Source organism: Physeter macrocephalus, chromosome 11 (genome assembly GCF_002837175.3).
Source record: "Physeter macrocephalus isolate SW-GA chromosome 11, ASM283717v5, whole genome shotgun sequence".
In the NCBI taxonomy this organism is placed as follows: Eukaryota; Metazoa; Chordata; class Mammalia; order Artiodactyla; family Physeteridae; genus Physeter; species Physeter macrocephalus.
Genome location: NC_041224.1, coordinates 74315896 through 74335226, shown reverse-complemented (window position 1 = coordinate 74335226; position 19331 = coordinate 74315896). Strand labels below are relative to the sequence as shown.

The 19331-nt window shown below is 39.4% G+C and overlaps 1 protein-coding gene across 1 annotated transcript in view; it reads right to left on the bottom strand.

Moving 5' to 3' along the window:
* GABRG3 (gamma-aminobutyric acid type A receptor subunit gamma3) overlaps nt 1-19331 on the bottom strand; it is a 390022-nt gene that overhangs the window by 28481 nt on the left and 342210 nt on the right. Inside the window, exon 6 of the mRNA XM_024114961.1 lies at nt 4443-4580. Within this exon, the coding sequence (XP_023970729.1) occupies nt 4443-4580 (138 nt within the window). The remainder of the gene's footprint in view (nt 1-4442; nt 4581-19331) is intronic.

Here is a 19331-nt window from a genome sequence, read left to right as displayed (position 1 = left end):
TTTTTCTCTTTTTGTGAGTGCGTATGTGGATGCTTCTGTGTGTCATTCACTCAATATAGCTTTGCTTTTAACATTTATCCTAGGGTCCTGTCTGTTTTTTATTTTTGTTTTTGTATAGTTTTTAACACTAGTTATCATTGGTGGACCTGTTTTTTGGTTTGGTTCTTCTTGTTTTCTTTCTTTATTACTTAAAACATATTTTTAAATAATAATTTTTTATTGTAATAACTTTTTTATCTTTTTTACTCCCTTTTATTCGGAGCCGTGTGGATCACAGGCTCTCGGTGCTTCAGGGAGATGTCACGTATTGGCCTCCAGGTGGGAGAGCCAAGTTCAGGACACTGGTCCACAAGAGACCTCCCCTCACCACGTAATATAAAAACAGCGAAAATATACCACAAATCTTAATTTCAACACCAAGATCCAGCAACACTCAATGACCAGTAAGCTACAGTGCTGGACACCCTATGCCAAACAACTAGCAAGACAGGAACACAACCCAATTGATTAGCAAAGAAGCTGCCTAAAATCATCATAAGGTCACAGACACTCCAAAAGACACAACCAGACTCAGACCAGCCCATCAGAAAAACAAGATCCCACCTCATCACCAGAAAGCAGTCACTATCCCCTCCACCAGGAAGCCTACACAGCACAGCACACTGAACCAACCTTAGCTACTGGGGACAGACACCAAAAACAGTGGGAACTACCAACCTGCAGCCTGTGAAAAGGAGACCCCAAATACAGTAAGTTAAGCTAAATGAGAAGACAGAGAAACACACAGCAGGTGAAGTAGCAGGCAAAAAGCCAAAGGATGTAACAAATGAGGAGGAAATAGGCAGTCTACCTGAAAAAGAATTCAGAATTATGATAGGAAAGATGACCCAAAATCTTGTGAATAAAATGGAAAAAATACAAGACATGTTTAACAAGGAAATAGAAGAACCAAATATGAAATATGAAAAAGCAAATATTCCCGTCCAAAAATGGACAGAAGACCGAAATAGACATTTCTCCAAAGAAGTTAAACAGATTGCCAACAAACCCATGAAATCATGCTCAATATCATTAATCATTAGAAAAATGCAAATCAGACTATAATGCGGGGCTTTTCTGGTTGGGCTGTGGTTGAGAGTCCACCTGCCAATTCAGCGGGCGCAGGTTCGTGCCCAGGTTCGAGAAGATCCCACATGCTGTGGAAAGGCTAGGCCCGTGAGCCATGGCCCCTGAGCCTGCACTTCCGGAGCCTGTGCTCCTCAATGGGAGAGGACACAACAGTGAGAGGCCCGCATACCGCAAAAAAACAAAAAAAACCTACAATGCCATCTCATCTCACACCGTTTGGAATGGTCATCAGCAAAGAATCTATAAACAATAAATGCTGGCGAGGGTCTGGAGAAAAGGGACCACTCTTGCACTGTTGATGAGAATGTAAATTGATACAGCCACTATGGAGAATTGTGTGGAGGTTCCTTAAAGAACTAAATGTAGAACTACCATATGACCCAGCAGTCCCACTACTGGGCATATACCCTGAGAAATCCATAATTCATAAAGAGTTATGTACCAAAATGTTCTTTGCAGCTCTATTTACAATAGCCAGTACATGGAAGCAACCTATGTGCCCATCAACCGATGAATGGATAAAGAAGATTTGGTACATATATACAATGGAATATTACTCCCGCATAAAAAGAAACGAAATTGAGTTATTTGTAGTGAGGTGGATGGACCTAGAGTCTGTCATAGAGAATAGTAAGTCAGAAAGAGAAAAACAAATACAGTATGCTAACACACATATAGGGAATAAAAAAAAGTTCTGAAGAACCCAGGGACAAGAGGGGAATAAAGACACAGACCTATTAGAGAATGGACTTGAGGATACGGGAAACCGGAAGGGTAAGCTGAGACAAAGTGAGAAGGTGGCATGGATATATATACACTACCAAATGTAAAATAGATAGCTAGTGGGAAGCAGAGGCATAGCACAGGGAAATTAGCTCGGTGTTTTGTGCCCACCTAGAGGTGTGGGATAGGGTGGGTGGGAGGGAGGGAGGGAGATGCAAGAGGGAAGAGATATGGGGATATATGTATGTATGTATAACTGATTTACTTTCTTATAAAGCAAAAAGTAATAGAGCATTGTAAAGCCATTATCCTCCAATAAAGATGATCTTTTTAATAAAGGAATACACAGTGATTCATAATTTTTTATTGTTTTATACATAAACAGGAGAAAGCTAGATAAGAATTTCAGAGAGAGAACATCTTTCTCTCAGTGCCCATACATTCCACTGACTTCATGCAAAGACTCTTTTTGCCATGAGTGAGAAAATGAATTTCAGAAAGACATTTCCTATTCATTAAAAAATGTCCTACTGCTTCCCTGGTGGAGCAGTGGTTAGGAATTGGCCTGCCAAAGCAGAAGACACGGGTTCGAGCCCTGGTCCAGGAAGATCCCTCATGCCGCGGAGCAACAGGCACTACTACTGCAGCCTGCATGCCAAGAACCTGTGCTTTGCAAAAAGAGAAGCCACTAACTCCGGCTACTACCTCAATTCCACCGGCCACTCCATTTGCGACTTCTCTGTGGTAATATTCTCTAACAGTCAATTTTGAAACAAGTTGTGTTCAACCGGCCTTTGCATTTTCTTGTTTAACATCATCTTGCTTACAACAACAGAAAAGGAATAGCAGCATCAATGTTTGACATTTAAATGTTAGAACAATCACCCCATTTGGTTACCCTCTTTGGGTCTGCCTTACACCCCTATAGTCTGCTAGCTCATATCAAACTCTCTAGGAATCTAATTACATTATTAATGTAGGTGACTCATATTTGGGTAAAGCTTCCATCAAACATGTCCCTTTACATAGTTTTCACAGTATATTTAAATAAAATATGATCTTCCATTCTTTAAACCTTATCAATATTTACTATTTAAACAAAAATGTCATTTCTTACGTTTACCATTGTGACATTTGTAGAGTTTTCTCTGTTGATCAGATAGTTTTTAAGACTTTTCTCCATGTGTAAATGCAGCAGGTCTTCCACACCCATGGGTTCCACATGCCCAGATTCAACAAACCATGGATCTAAAATACTTGAAAAATATTTTTTTCCAGAAAGTTAAAAAAAGAAAACTTGAATTTGCCTACCGTGGAAAAAGACAATTGAACCTTGAGCAACAGGAGTTAGGGGAAGCAACCCCCCACTCCGTTGAAACTCCATATAAACATGCTCCTCAGTATATATGGTTCCCTGATTCCTTCGTATCTGAGGTTCTGCATATGGGGATTCAACCAACTGGGATTGTGTAGTACTGTGGTATTTACAATAAAAAAAAATTCCAAATATAAGTGAACATGTGCCGTTTAAACTGTGTTGTTCAAGGGTCAACCATTTACATAGCTTTCATATTCTATTCACAACTATTTAGCATTTACTTTGTAATAGGTATTATAAGTAATTTAGAGATGATTTAAAGTATAACGGAGGATATAAGTTAAATGCAAATACTATGCCATTTTATGTAATAGGCTTGATCAACTGGAATTTTGTTATCTTTAGGGGTCTTGGAACAAATCCCCAGGATATCAAGGGGCAACTTTAGTTCTCTATTTCGAATTCTATCAAGAATCCAGACTGTTCTTTAAAGATATTACCCTAATTATTAGAGGTTACACTTAACCTAGTCATATGAAACAAATTATTATGGCATTTTTAAAGCCAATAAATTATTCATATTAACAAATAACTAAATCAGCAGAAAAGCCAACTTGAAACCAATCTACTCCCCAAGCCCTGTCAGAAAAAAACCAATTGCAAAATAGTGGGCCATAGATTCCTATTGTGGAAATTACCAAAAAACAAACAAAAGCCTTAAAACAAAAAAATGTATTTAAAGACATTAAAAAGCAAATGTTTGTATCTAGTTACATGTGTTATAGTATGTATATAATGATCATTTAATAAATCAAATTGGTGGCTATTGTTCAATATATTGAAAGAGAAACAAAGTTTAAGACAATGTTTAAAGGAAAGAAAGAAGCTAGAAATTAAAACTCAAAGGAGTTAATGTTCATTGTGTATATGGAAAGTTGTAGAACTCTCACACTAATGAAATTAGTTTATATAAATCTGGTCAGGGATGAGAATCCTAGTTAGGTTTATAGACATAATTTCAACATAGTCTCAATTTAAAGATATAAGATAATCTGGTCACCCGTTCCCAGTTAAAACATTAAACTTTTTTGAGTTTTGAATCAGCTGTTTTGCCTCAAATATCACTTAAGAATCAAGGTTGTCCGAATATGATTATTTTAAAACATACACAGGAAGAAATTCTACATGAAAGGGAAAGGTATGCCTTAATCATCACGGGGAAAAAGTCGAATTTTTTTTTTTAAAAACTACACTTCTGTAAGGTAACTCCTACCTGCAGATGTTTTCACAATTTCTGTGGTATTTCTGAGGCCCATGAAGTCAAACTGATAAAGCCGCCAGGATTTCTGATCAGCTGCTTCAACCGAATTTTTTCTCCATCTATAAATCATTTCTTCTTTGGGGTAGCCATCTGAAAATGCACAAAAATTTTAACACTTGAAGATGTAGGTTTGTAAAGCATTAAAGTCAAAATTATAATTCTAATCATTTAATAGGAGCTGAAATTTTAGTCCATATTTAATCCTTTCACTCATATGCATTGAAACACCAAAAATGAATGGGCAAAAGGCCACCTAACCCAGAAGATTTATACTGCAGATCTTCACAATCAGCTAGATGTTCACAGCCACAAGACTTTCCATCATTTGTATGGACACAACACATATCTTTCACTGGGGAAGGCTTTGATTATAGATGACCTTCAAAGAATGGACTTGAAAGTACTGGTCAGTCTCACTAGTTCCTAAACGCCAGGATCTAACAAGCTGGCCCACACCCACCAGATATTTTTAAAAAGAAGATTTGGTACACCCACCAGACCGACCAGACCTTCCGCCTTTTTCTGGAACTTTGTCCATATCTCAGGAAAGGTGAATGTACTTTTTGCATTATAAACTTTTGTTATAAATAGCTTTTATTATTTCTAACATTATTTATTTATTATTATTGAAGTGTCATACAATACTTCATAAATGTACAGCATAATGGTTCACAATTTTTTAAAGGTGATAGTTATAAACTACATTTATAGTTATACTGGCTATATTTCCTGTGCTGTACAATATATCGTTGTAACATACAAAACAGTTTATACCTTTTGATTCCCTAACTTCTATTACCCTCATTTCCTTCTCCCCACTGGTAACCACTAGTGTGTTCTCTAACCTGTGAGTCTGCTGCTCTTCTGTTATATTCACTAGTTTATTGTATTTTTTAAATTCCACACAAGTGATATCATTCATGCAGTATTGGTCTTTCTCTCTCTGACATTTCACATAGCATAATACCTTTAAGAAAGACAATAAGGATTTGAGAGGTCCACTGACTCTTAGTTATGCTCTGATTTTAGTCTCCAGTTCTGATCAGGTGACATTTTCCTGAGAGCATTACCCAACTTGTTAGTTACTCTAGAAAGCAAGTTGTTTTGGTGTTCTAGGCTCAGTGTGGGCAACATGTCCAGAGCTGGGTGTCTTGGAGTTAATGATCACTCAAGAAATCAGGTTTGCTTAACTACGAAACCAAGCAGGCTTGCTTAGCAACAAAACCATGCAACAGAAGCATGAGACATGCCCCAAAACAATAAAACAATTGTGAAATGCAACCTACGTCTTGCCCAGTGATTTCATAATTTAATGACTCCTACGACATGCTTTTCTGCACATATTAAAAACAAAAATATAAGGGAAAGGTGACATTATACTGAAACCTGAGATGATTTACCATAATTTAGTATATGTCACCATCTTTTTACTCATTTCCACTGTGCCATGGCAGTCCCAGCTTGACCATGTAGGGACAAGAAAACTCTCCTGCCCGACATGGAGGAGCTGATGATTGAAGCTTGATGTTTATTCAAGAATGAAAAGTACACGTCCCCCCGTTCCCCACTTTTCCTTTGACTATAAAACTGTAGCCCACTAAGTTCTTGTGGTGGCAACACCTTTCCCACTTGCTTTCATCCTATTCTAACAAAACACTTCTTATCTCTCACTTTGCCTCTGTCTGATTTCTGTCTGCATTGAGCCATAAAGAATCAGAGCTTCTCAGAGCCTCCCGAGACACATTATTTCTGCAATTTCACTTTACCAGTAAGTTACCTTGCTGAACACACGGGTTATCTAGAATTTTCTGCTAATTGGTACTCTGCACATCTAGTGTAATGCTGCTTGATAAAATGACCTCTGAGGCTTTATAAAATTTAGAAATCCTTAGAATCATCAATATAAAGTTAAGATGTTCAGTTCACTTTTAATATTATGCAAAAGTAAGGTAAAATACAATAAAAATTCAAAAATGCTACAGAGGATTGCAAACATTAAACCTTTCAAAATAATGAAAGAAAAAAAGGTAAATTAAATTCAAGTTTTAGAAAACGTAAATAATTTATTATCTGAACTTTGTATACCTATTCAAGTTCATTTCAAGATGTTGGGCTCCTTCAACTTTGCACTTCATCAGTAGAGACTTTTGTTCACCAAATATCAAGCCTTTCCATCGTGCGGGCTTTGGCAATGTCCCTCTTTCCCTTCCTTTCCCCTACTGCCTTTCTCTTTGACTGAAAAAATACACAACCTAAAAGTTGAGAATAATGCTTATTCAGCAGACAAACTGAGGACTTAAGCCCCGGAGGTAGCCTCTCAGATAGCTCTGAGGGACGGCCCTGAAGAGGTAAGGAAAGAGAAAGGATTATATAGGAGTTTTGGAAACAAACAAAAACAGCTGTTTGGAACATCGAAAGATTAATGTTAAAGAATAATCAGATATCTCAGGTTATTGAGTTCAGCACTTTTCTAGGTATGGGAAGATGCAACAGTCTGGGCTTATTGGAATCATTCCTTTGAAATGCACCTTAACTATCTAGGGCTTAACTATCTAAGATAATAATCTTATCCTGTTTTTCTCCCTCCTGAATCCCCTCAGGGTACACCTCAGGCTGCTGGCTTGATGGCTGCAATATCCTTTGTTTTCTGAAACGACACGCAGCATTCTTCATCCACACCTCCCAAAACCTTCAAAGTCTCCTTTTACTCAGTGTCTCTACTACTCAGTCTCTCAGACTCCTAAGCAGATGTATATGTTCCTTCTCCAGTGTTTCTATTCCTCATTTTCGGTAACTGAGAGGGTATGTGTCAGTTTCAGAGTGTGCCTGAGTTTAACCGCCAATGACCCGCGGTGAGTACATCCTGAGTTACAGCCTACACGCCTGCCTTGACATCCTGTAAAATTGGAAGTATTCATAACAGAATTGATAAAATGTGTGCTATGAGTGATAAATGAGACACTGTGGTACAGCATAAAGGCAGCGACCACAGGTCAGTGTCAGGGACACTATGCACATCAGGTAAGATTACTATTATTGTTATTGATATATGTGTTTTCCAGTATGAGGTCACTCCCACGTCCTTTTTCTTATTCTTCATATCTAGACCTAACAATGCCAACCGTTTAGACCAACTACCTTAGCATAATGTGTGTGTGTGTGTGTGTGTGTGTGTGTGTGTGTGTATTTGTCCATTAACTTTGGCCCTCACAGCTCCATCAGGTTTCCTGGAGATAAGCTCTAGGAATGAGTTTACAACCTAGACCAGTGTTTGTTCTGGCCTCTGTTCCTTGAAACTCACAGTATAGTTTTAGTCACTGAGTTTTGAACTTATTCCACTCTGGAAAAAACTAAAAGAAGAAAACAAAGAGTTCGTCTCTCTAAGACCTAAAACTAGCTGGCCCATCCCGTGTCTGGCCATGCCAGGGCCTCACGAGGTGGTAGTATTCCCAACCTAGAAGTACCCAGATGCAAGGAAGGGGAGAAATGACAGCCTGCTCAGAAAAGGGATAGACAGAGACATCTAAGAGAAGGACCTGCATTTTCCCTGATCTCTTTCCACTTCTTCTGTGAAAACTTTCCTTATTACATGGGTCTGATTCTGCTTATCCTACACCTAGAATCCTTTTCCTGGATAAACAAAAAGTAGAGCAACCCATGAAGGTTAATCAGTGAAGAGAGCATGGCATAGAGTAGGTATTGCAATTAATGCACAATTAGTTGACTAAAATTTGAATAAACAAATCACATACAGTTTAGAAAAGTCACATACGTTGTGTATAAAATGATTCAATTTTGCCATAATATTTTAAAGAACTCCCACTATATTTGAAGCATTTTAAATGTTTTTTGAAAGTACAGCTTCCCAATTCTCTCTCTCTTTTCCCTTCCTCTCTCTCTCTTTCTGCCTTTTGTCTCTCCGTCCCTCCCTTCATTCTTTACACCCTCTCTTGCCCAACTTCTATCTCTCTTTCTCTCTACACCTCTCCATGCATGTATGGCAGCTGTAGGTGTGGACTTACAGAGATGTGAGATGCACAGAAACAGGGAAGGTCAAGTTAGTGAGCACATGGGTGCCAATTTCTATTCGGGCAGAGAGCAGATTACAGGTTTTAGCAGCCATGCTGGTAAAAAGTAGATGAAGGAGGAGCCTTGTGATAAGGTGAGAAAAAGGTTATTGCTGCAGAGTTGAGCAAAGACCTTGTGCCCCAGGACCTCTGTGAGGATCAGGATGTGCACAGACATACCTTAGCTTGGAGAACAGGGCTAGGAGAAGAACCTGGAAAGACTGAGCCTTTACCCCAAGGCAGCCAGCTAAGACAGAACAAGATGGCTTTACACCACAGGTGGCATAAATTCACAAGTCCAAGACCTGTCCACAACACACAAAACTCAGTGAGAATAATGCCATATTAAGAAGGTTAGCTCAGTCCTACAAAACAAAGCTAGGGAATTGCTTTTTCTTTTTTATTTATCACCCTGGAATTTTAGGGGATTAATTTTTATCCTGCTTTGAAGATATATCTACATATAATGTAGGAAAATAGCATGGAGTTGGAAGTCAGAAATCATAGATTCTAGGCACAGCTATAGCCCAGCTGGCTGCATGAACCTGTCACATATCCCTGGATCCAGAGCCACTTCCTCTTCTGCAACCCATGTGTCTCATGGCTCTTCCTCCTCTTTCATCTACCAATTTTAAAGGACTGTGTGCCCTCTATTTTAGCAGTAAAAATAATTTATGTCTCATTCTAGTGTTTCTATGGTTGTCTTTGGGCTCTGATACCTAAACCTGAAAGGAGCTTTACGTCCTACTTTCCAAGGACTGGAAGAAGGAAAGAGATCATTACATGCTTCTCTTTCCTTCTCTCTTCCTATTCTCTGATACTACTAAAACTACCTTCAAGGGGACTTCTTCCATTTAGAACTAAAATATCTCAAATCTTGTTATTAGCAAATCAGTACAAAAATACATTTTTCCTTCATTTTATGATTTCTTTCATAGTAGAGTATAATTTGTCATGAGACCTGTTTCTGCACCCCCAACAGAATATATAACTTGGACAAGTTACGCAGCTTCTGAGTCTCTGATTTTTTAATTTTAATGAAAGAATTCCATCCTCACAGAAATGATTTGCAGAGAGCCTTCATAGGAATAATTAATTACGGAGAGAATAATAGCTTTATAGCAAAGAAATCTGGTGACCTATCTTAAAAAGTAATCAAAATGAATGTAACTAGTTAGGGACAGGGGACACATTGCCAATGACTCCTTTGTGGTGCACCTGCCCAAATGCTTAACACCACTTTAACCACCAAGGAAGAACAACACAGACACCAATGGACGTAGGTTCTGCAAAATGACTTGTCTACCTGTTACAGTAATGCCACTGTCGTAAGAAGACTGAATAACCAGCCCAGATTAAAAGAGACTAAAGTGACAAAAACGGAAAATACAGCTTGTTATCATAGACTGGGTCTTGAACTGGGAGGAGGGTGTGTGTGTGTGTGTGTGTGTGTGTGTGTTGTTTAGCTATAAATATCATTATTAGGCGAACTGATGTAATTTAAACAAGGTCTGTAGATAGTAGTATTTTATCAATGCAAAGTCCTGATTATTATAAATGAACTCTGATAATATAAAAGTATATCTCGGTTTTTTGGAAATACATGTTAACTTATTTAGGGTTAAAAAGGCAATATACCTGTAACTAGATCTCAAATGGATCAGCAATACAAAACAAAACAAAACAGAAACTTGTCTGTTTATAGAAAAAGAGAGAGAATTAAGTGTAAAATTTCAACATTTGGAGCGTGTAAGTGAAGCGTATCCAAAGTTATTTTTCCTATTCTTACAACTTTCCTGTAATCCTGAAATTATTTCAAAATAAAAAGGCAAAAAAGGTGATAATGTATATGAAATTTGTAGCAATATTGCATATCATATTTCATGGTACTTACATTACTTTGTTATGGTTACCTTTGAGTAGATTGGTAAATAGTCTGGAAATGTGCTACAAGATAATGGTGTAGCTAAGTTATAAAGAAGGTCTCTTTTTTTTTACAATGTTTTCTAAGCCAAACATACTCCAGGAAAGATGACAAAAAAATAGTTCTGGGAAAGGCCATACTCGCCTCCCCTCCACTGCTGTCTGGGAACTTCTAAGGAAACCATTCTCGGTGTCAGTGTAGAACTGCATGCTCATTTACTCACAGCAGGAATGTGTATGCATCTTTCTCTTAGCTAAGCCAGGCCTCTCCAATGATACTTGGAGAGTATCTCCATTGACAGCCACATCACAGGGTGCCACGCCTGCTAGATCCTCCAAGAACAAACACTTTTCCCTCCAGTGATTGAAGCACTTTGTAGGGTAGCAAAACTTGCCACCCCAAAATGTCTTTGGCATTTGAATTATTTTAAACTGAAAGCAGTCAAGTCTTAAAACACTCAGGAAGAAACGAGCTTCCCTGTAATTGCCTGGATAATTTAGCCTCTTACAAGAATCGAGTGATTACCAGAGATGTCTGCAAAGAATATGGGCTATCCTGGTGGGGAAACACTCTGAGATCACAGTCCACTCTGTGTCCCATTGTCTCTGCTTGCCCAGCAAACGTGTATTTACCAAACATTTGCTTTTCCATCTTCATCTGAATTGCCTCCCTTCCCTTTGAAGTCCCAAACCTCTACCCCCAACATCCTCTTTTATCTTTAGCTGAATTAAGTGAGGATTTCAGCCATTTGGGGAGTTTTGCTGGGTCTTGCCCATGCATACATGCTATTAAACGTAGTGTGATTATTTTCTCCTGCTAATCTGTCTCATGTCGTTTGAATTCTTAGACAAGCTAGAAGTTGGAAGGGTAGAGGAACATTTCTTCCTCCCAGACAACCTGTGGTCCAGGCAACATCATAGTTCCCATTATTACTCAGATACAAACTGTGACTGCTTCAGTACATATAGAGGTACAACATGCCCTAGGAGATCATATCAATACCCAAAAAGGCACATCCACATGGTGCCTGCGCATAATTGAGCATGTGACTGCCACACAAACTGAATACTAGAGACAACAGCAGATCCATTTAATTAGAAGCAATTAGTCTAGTTAGTTTTTCTCTTTAAATGTATAAAACCACAAAGAGCTTTTCATAATACAAACTTAATGTAATGACAGAAATCCAGTTCTTTAAATGTTTCCTGAGGTCCCTCTGAACATGGTTTTCATACACAATTATGTGCGCACATGAAGGTACCTGTGCTTAGGCAGTGACCATTCTCTGACACTACTCCTCTCTTTTTTGGTACAAACAGTTCCTTGCTCTTCTAAAGGAAGGTTCATTTTGATCATTTAGACCCAATACATGTACCCCTCAGATCCCACAGCCATGTGCCCAAACAGAAAGGCTCCAGAACACAGGCTGACCAGCCCATGTGGTCAGGCTCTGGCGAGAATTTCAGTCACCATGGTAGCCATGTTGGTCCCCTCTCCATTTTCTCTCATCTGAGACTTCACAGGTTGTTCAACTCCTATCTTTTACGTCTAAGAGCTTTAAGAACTGAAATCCTTTACAAGAACGAATGATAACTCAAATATTGTAATTGGTTTGATTGTTGGCTAGGACTATAAATGGCAGAGGGGGAGGAGTAAATGCCCCTTCAATGTGGGGAATCAGAGGCGAAAAGGAACATGCAATGCTTCACTGATCGATTGTGGGGTTAAGTCAGACAGAGAAGGAGGTTGCCACTGATCATGAACTTGTCCTCAAAAGACACAGTCCTTACTGTGGGGCCAGGCTCTAACTAATGTGTCCAGGAATGAGAGGCATTTTCACCTCAGGGAAGAGAGGCAGGTGTATGCCTTCCTCTCCTTGGCACAGAGGATGTAGCTGCCCTCTAATGGATGATAGACATTGACTTAGCCTTCTGCAAGAACCAACTCAAGTCTTCAGACCTGTTTAGATCTCCAAACCAAGTCCTGGGCGGGGGGGGGGGTCAGAAAATTATGTAAAAAATTATCTTACTTCTGATGTGCATGTTGCCTCTAGAGCCCTCCCCGTCTCCGGGCTTTCCTGAAATGTCATTTTGGCTCCTTTACTACTTCTCTCTGGTCTCAATCCCCACTCCATCCTGCCCTCACAGCATTGTTGCAGGAACCGTCGTTGGCTAGAAAAATGCCCACTAGCGTTACCCCAAGTTTCCAATTCTTCATTACTCTCAGTCCTGAGCAAACTCTAAAAAGAGAACATGACCATATCGTTGCTTTAGTGATGATCAACTGCAGATATGCAACCCCAGCCTGCTTTTTTTTTTGTCCCTTTGTCTCTAGAGTAAGCCCATAACCTACTTCTCTCCTCGTTTGGGTATCTCTTGCTTTTATCCTACAACTTCTTCAAAGTAGCGTCCTCATCTGCACCTTAAGTGTCTGCAGTCATTCTCAAAGATACTCATTAAAGACTTCCTAAAAACCCGGAAGGAAATTGGATCCTTACAGGACCCTCCGTTAGTAACAATGCTGGCTGCCTTTGGCTATATTTGACACAGTTTCCTCCCCAGATTAGACTATCTGCTTCCTCAGAGCCAGTGTCCATAAGGAAAATGCTCCTCCCCAGGCCGCATCAGAGTCACTGCCTTTTGGATCAGCAGATGTAGACAAGTAGTCATAGGCCGTAAGAGTAAAGGATGAGCAAGACTTGTGAGTGGCCATCCCTCTCACACAGACCTGCCTAAAATAAACTATATGGTGGTACCCAGATTAAGAACCTAGGTCCATCAGTTTAGAGGACATTTATCCCAATTTAACTTAGCTGGTGGGTTTTTTCCTCATGCAGAACTAGCTCCCTTAAGGTCACTCAACCACTGTGCCAAAGGTCCTCCATCCAGTGACCTGACAATTTGCCCCATCTCGTCCAGCCCTATATCTGGACCACTCATACCCGCGTCTTCACAGATGTCCTGCTTTCCTCTCAGGTCAGCTCACTTGTCACCTCTCAAAGAAGCCTCCCCTGATCACCAAGTCTTGCACAGTCCCAGAGGAGACACTACCAAATTTTCATCAGAAAATTTTTCCCGAAATTTTAATTTTTCTAAACCAGCCACACTCACCACAGCTCCCCCCTTGCTGAGAACCTCAATGGCATGGCCAGCACTTAACATTTGTGTGCTGAGTGAATGAGTCCACCCATATCCTTCACACTCTCTCATCACAGTTTCCACTGTAGATACCCTGCTGTTTCATTCTAGTGCTCTTCAGGATAGATGCGCAGGAGGCTCAGCTGCTGCCATTGCCAGCTCACGGCTGTACTTTGCACTGAGAATAACCCACAGTTTCAGGGGGCTGCTTTGCCTCAACTTTGGACGTTTCTGAAGTGTTGTTGCAGCTCCAGAGCTCCCAGTGGCAAACCCTGTATGAGTCAGGTTTTCCTTCTTCCTAATCCAGCCTTTGTCACTTCCTTAAGGGCCAACTGCAGAGAGCATTCCTCAATTGCTTTCTGCATTGAACTCCCCAGCTCCGTTTTCAGGGAACTCAGTGTAACAACTCCTAACCTTTAGCTGTACCCCCTTTTTTGATCCTGATAAGTTCCCTTTATACTAGTTCCCTTGTACTCTAGTTTTAAGATTTGGGTGATGTCTTGTGCTCAGCTCTACGTGGAATCCTATTGGGTAGGACTTCCTGGTGGAAGGGACCAGCCTTCCTCCACATTTTCACCTCTTAATATAAAGAAATCTTATCAAAGTATATACCAGGAGAAATTCAGGGTACTCCTGCTGATTTCATCTTGCAGGAGAAAGAGATTCCTTCATGCTGGATTGAAATGTGAAGGAAGTCTGAAGTGTGGAGATGTGGGGTCTTCTTCCCTCAAATAGAGACAGCCTTTGGTGGTGACCAGAAAGATTATTAAAAAACTGAAGAGAACACAAAATTTAATGAATTTTGTACCAGTTTAGAAACCATTAAAACTGAAGTTGCTGCAAATGTTTCTATATCAGTAGTAATATACAATTTCATATTATTTTCATAAGGTGAAGCTTATAAAAAATAATTACTTGTTTTACTCCTATGTACTTTCTAGTCCCTGGAAATACAGAAGAACAAATTGTTATGTTTGGCAGTTTAACAGCTTCTGACACACGATGATTTGGAGAGATGGTCATTTGAAATACTAATATCTGGCTCTCAAATCTGAGATAGAATGGTTAGCCCAAGCTAATTGGAAGCAGCAACAACAACCTGGAGAAGAACATGATTTGACATTAAATGAAAGGCACGTAATTGAATGTCAAGGCATACAGAGCAATGTCCTTTTGTTAAAACTTCCATTTCCTTTAATGGTAAAATCATACAAAGGGAAATATGCTCACCATGTGTCTGGTTTTCGTACTTTAAAATAATGGCTATAAATGCTACATCAAAAGGCTCTTAATGTATACTGAAAAATAAAACCACAAAAATGTGACAATTGAAATAAGTATTATCAGTTTTTACTACTTTCTTTGCTAAAACCCAATCCTTTGAAACCTCTACTTTTACGGAGTTATAAGGTCACAACATTTTTTATTTTCATTCTTGATTTCTTTCAGAGAAAATCTCCACACACTGACTCAAACTTAAACACCATCTTTAATTTTATGACTGAAACTCATGCATGAATCCTGCTGGGGTACGGGCTGTGTGCAAAAATGCTCTCTTGATCGAAGATTTTACATTTTAACCTAATTCTGTCACTGAAGTGAAACCAGCTACTCGGTATTCCTGATAAAGAGCAAGACAGAAAGGTGATAGTAACAGGTGGCACTTTGACACTTTTGCTCCTGTGATTTTTAATATTCTATATGTACATTTAATTGAGTCAATCTGAACTCTTGAAAGACATTCAATACCTTGGAAGAGCATCCAATCTAACACTAAATACATGTGAGCAAAGAGCAAATCATTTTGCCTGATTAACATCTGTGGTCATCATCATTAAATACAAGAGTCCAAAGCTAGGAAAATTATCTGTGTGTGTGTGTTTGTGTGTGTTTGTAAAATACACGTGTATATTTTTTAACTTGGTGTATTCTCAAAAGTTAACAAAATGGGCGTTATTGGAATATCCTCAAAGGCACTACTGAACGTCAGCTAAATACATCCTAGTATTTAAGATGCAAGATAACATTTTGGAAATGTTGAAATAGATTGAATGCGAAATTTTGTGATTTGACTTAATTGACACATCATCTTCAGTTAGCCTGTCTCTGGCTGATAGCTAGTTTCAGAACATGACAGAAAGCAAGTAACATTTATATAAGAACTGATTACCCGGAAGAGCTGACCTCCCCCCTAATCCTTGCAGTCTGTTGACCCATCACACTCATTAAAGATTAGTGTGCTATGGGAAAATTCCCCCATACTCTCCACTGGGAAGAGAGGTCTCCTGTCTTCTCCTGCATGAGAGTTCATGCGGGTGAAAAGCAGACCAAACATCTCAGTCCTCTGGTGGTTGCTAAATTCAATTTCATGGACGTTTACCTGGGAAAATAATGCTGTTCCCTCAGCCTTTCCCCCGTGAATAGAAAGGAATAAAGTAGATAAGCTACGGAAACTTCTTATAAAAAACAGAAGAAAAACATATGAAAACATCTGTATTGGAACTAAATCAGGGAGCTTGAATGTTTTAGAAAGATATTCAGGTAATCGGCATGACAGCCCTGGCTTACATAAGCCTCTGCTTTGAATCTGTTACAGAAAGAAAATGTCTGGAGGGTGGTTTAAGATAAACATGCATAAAAATAGCAGAAATTATTTAATATATGTTCAAAAATGTAACATGTCATTTGCCTATAGCAACTTCACAGAAAAGTTTACAAAAAACTTATAGATGGGAATGCTTATATGGAGTACGTCTAGCCATAAAGATACTTCGCCTTTTATTTTATATTGTATTCTGTTTTTAGCCATGGGGAGGGGATAGACCACAAATGTTTGTTTCCTCAGCTTTAAGTGAGAATTTATAACATCGTGGCCAATATATAATTTTATTGTTTATTCTAGTTTTTGTTTTGTATTTAATTTGATTACTTGCAAAAATAAAGAACTAAATAAATATGTCTCTTCTCATTAAATTTTTAATTACAGACCTTTGTGGAAAATATTAAAAATCTAATTAAAAGTGAACATTCTGCAAAAAATTGGCTGAGGGAGATATAACAATATAAAGGAATACATTTTATTTATAATTACATAACATTTTAGACAAAGTAGCTCTGTAAGGGCTTGTCCTCTTTGCGTGAGTGAGCACTTACATGCCAATGCCAGTGTCTGGGAGCACCTTTGTGAAGTTGTGATTGGCCTGAACTATCCTGGATGGGAGGAGACCTTGGGACTACGCTCCTACCAGGTATACCTCTCTGCTGCTTAGTTCTCAAGTCGGTGTGTCCATGAAAAGAGCTTGCAGTGCATCTCATCCACCATAAGGTGTCACTGCTGCTCTTGGATCTAAGAAGGTGTGCACCTGCCCAAGGAACAGCCACAGTGCAGGAGTCACCAGACCCTCTGACCAGAACCCCTGAGAAGTGGCTCTGCATTGTATAACTCTGTAAACTCACAAGCACCTAGAGAATGTTGCAACCAGGGCCTCCTACATTTCTGTGTTCTTCAGGAGAAAAATTAAAATTAAAAGAAACTTTTTTAAAAATTGCACATTTCATCCACAGTAGGCTCTTGATATTTGTGTTTGAATATGGAATAAATCATATTTTATGCATCACTTTCCATTTGCATTCTTTAAATGTTCATCCAGCATCTCAATTATCACAAATCCTGTGCTCCGACACCTCTTTTCTTTTCTGGAGCTGAGCGGAATCCGGCAGGGATAAAGGGCTTCAGGCAGACCCGTTAACTCAGGGCTCGGCTTCTCACTGGGGAGGCGCATTGAGGGTGTGTCACTTAGGACTTACTGTTTGCTTGGCTACCAAGGCCCGCCCCTCTATCCACACTTCCTTTCCCATCTTCATTCAGTTTAACATTTCCTCGATCTGGAAAGGAGATCCCTTCCAATAGAGCAACTACCAGAAATGATTTAGAATGAATCTACACAACTCATCTACAATCAAACTGAAACCCAAAGTGCTGAAGGGCAAAGCTTTTCTCATGAAATAGCATTTTTACTTGTAAGAACAACTGGCAGAAAAATGGTGATTATTTTCAGACTTGGGTGTTTGGTACACATTTTCTTGAAAATGATTGAAGGGAGCCTGTCACTTCTAGAAAAACAATTGACATTTGTTACCAGTACGAAAATTTGAGATTTCAAAGTGGGCATTTGAATTTTGGAAAACTTGTATCCTCCGTCATGAGCCCGACAGCTTCCCAATACTTAAAATACTATTCTAATGAGATTGTTGAGAATATTAACACAAGTGATCTGTGTGACATTATGTCAACATTTGGATGATCTGCATAACTCTGTGAACCAATATTTCTCAAAGGACCAATGCATGATGTACAAAATCACACATGGGTAAAATGTATATTCCAAGTACAATATAGGACTTCCGATTGCAAGGGTAATTTTTACATTGGAGAATATCTCTGTAGAATCCCTTTGAAGTCTAGAAAATGATAAATTTCAACTCTTGAGGATAATTTACATTTTATAACCTTACAAAAAAGTTATTTTAAAATGATTACCCTTATATCCATCAAGATTCTACAATAGCCCTATAATGGCTTGTACACTTACCTGTATAGATCAAATAAATCCATGTGTTTATAAGAAGAAATGTCTGAAGAAATGACAGAGCCCTCTTCTAAGGGAGTTACCACCGACAAAACTCCCTTTTGTTCTCTGGCTATTAGAAAACTCGCCCTCTATTTCGTTCAAGCCCAAATAACTGTAACAACCCAGAAAGCTCGAGTAATTGAAGGGTCGCCTCTAATGGCTCCAATTTCACTTAAATTTCATATTTTCACATATATTACATATATTTGTGTGTGCATGTGTATATATAAAATGTATATGCACACACATATAAAATTTGGTGTTTAGCAGCCTATGGCATCATTATGCCATCATTATAAACTACAAATAGAACTACCATACGACCCCGCAATCCCACTCCTGGGCATATACCCTGAGAAAACTATAATTCAAAAAGTCATGGACTAGGGTTGCTGCTGCCGCCACCAAGAGACCTGTGTGCGAGCACAGGTCACTCTCCACACCGCCCCTCCCGGGAGCTCCTGCAGCCCGCCACTGCCGGGGCCCCGGGATCCAGGGACAGCTTCCCCGGGAGAACGCGTGGCGCGCCTCGGGCCGGTGCAGCGTCACGCCGGCCCCTGCCGCCGCAGGCTCGCCCCGCATCCGTGCCCCTCCCTCCCCCCCGGCCTGTGCCAGAGCCCCCGAATCAGCTGCTCCTTTAACCCCGTCCTGTCTGAGCGAAGGGCAGACATCCTCGAACGACCTACACGCAGAGGCGGGGCCAAGTCCAAAGCTGAACCCCAGGAGCTGTGCGAACAAAGAGGAGAGGGGGAGGTCTCTCCCAGCAGCCTCAGAAGCAGCGGATTAAAACCCCACAATCAACTTGAAGTGCCCTGCACCTGTGGAAAACCTGAATAGACAGCGAAATATACCATGTTGAGGAGGTGGACTTTGGGAGCAAGATATACTATTATTTTCCCCTTTTTTCTTATTTTGAGTGTGTATGTGTGTGCTGCTGTGTGAGATTTTGTCTGTATAGCTTTGTTTCCACCATTTGTCCTAGGGTTAGTCCAACCCATTTTTTTTTGTTATTTTTTGTTTTTTTTTTTAATAGAAATTTTTCTTCTTAATAATAATTTTTTATTTTAATAACTATATTTTAT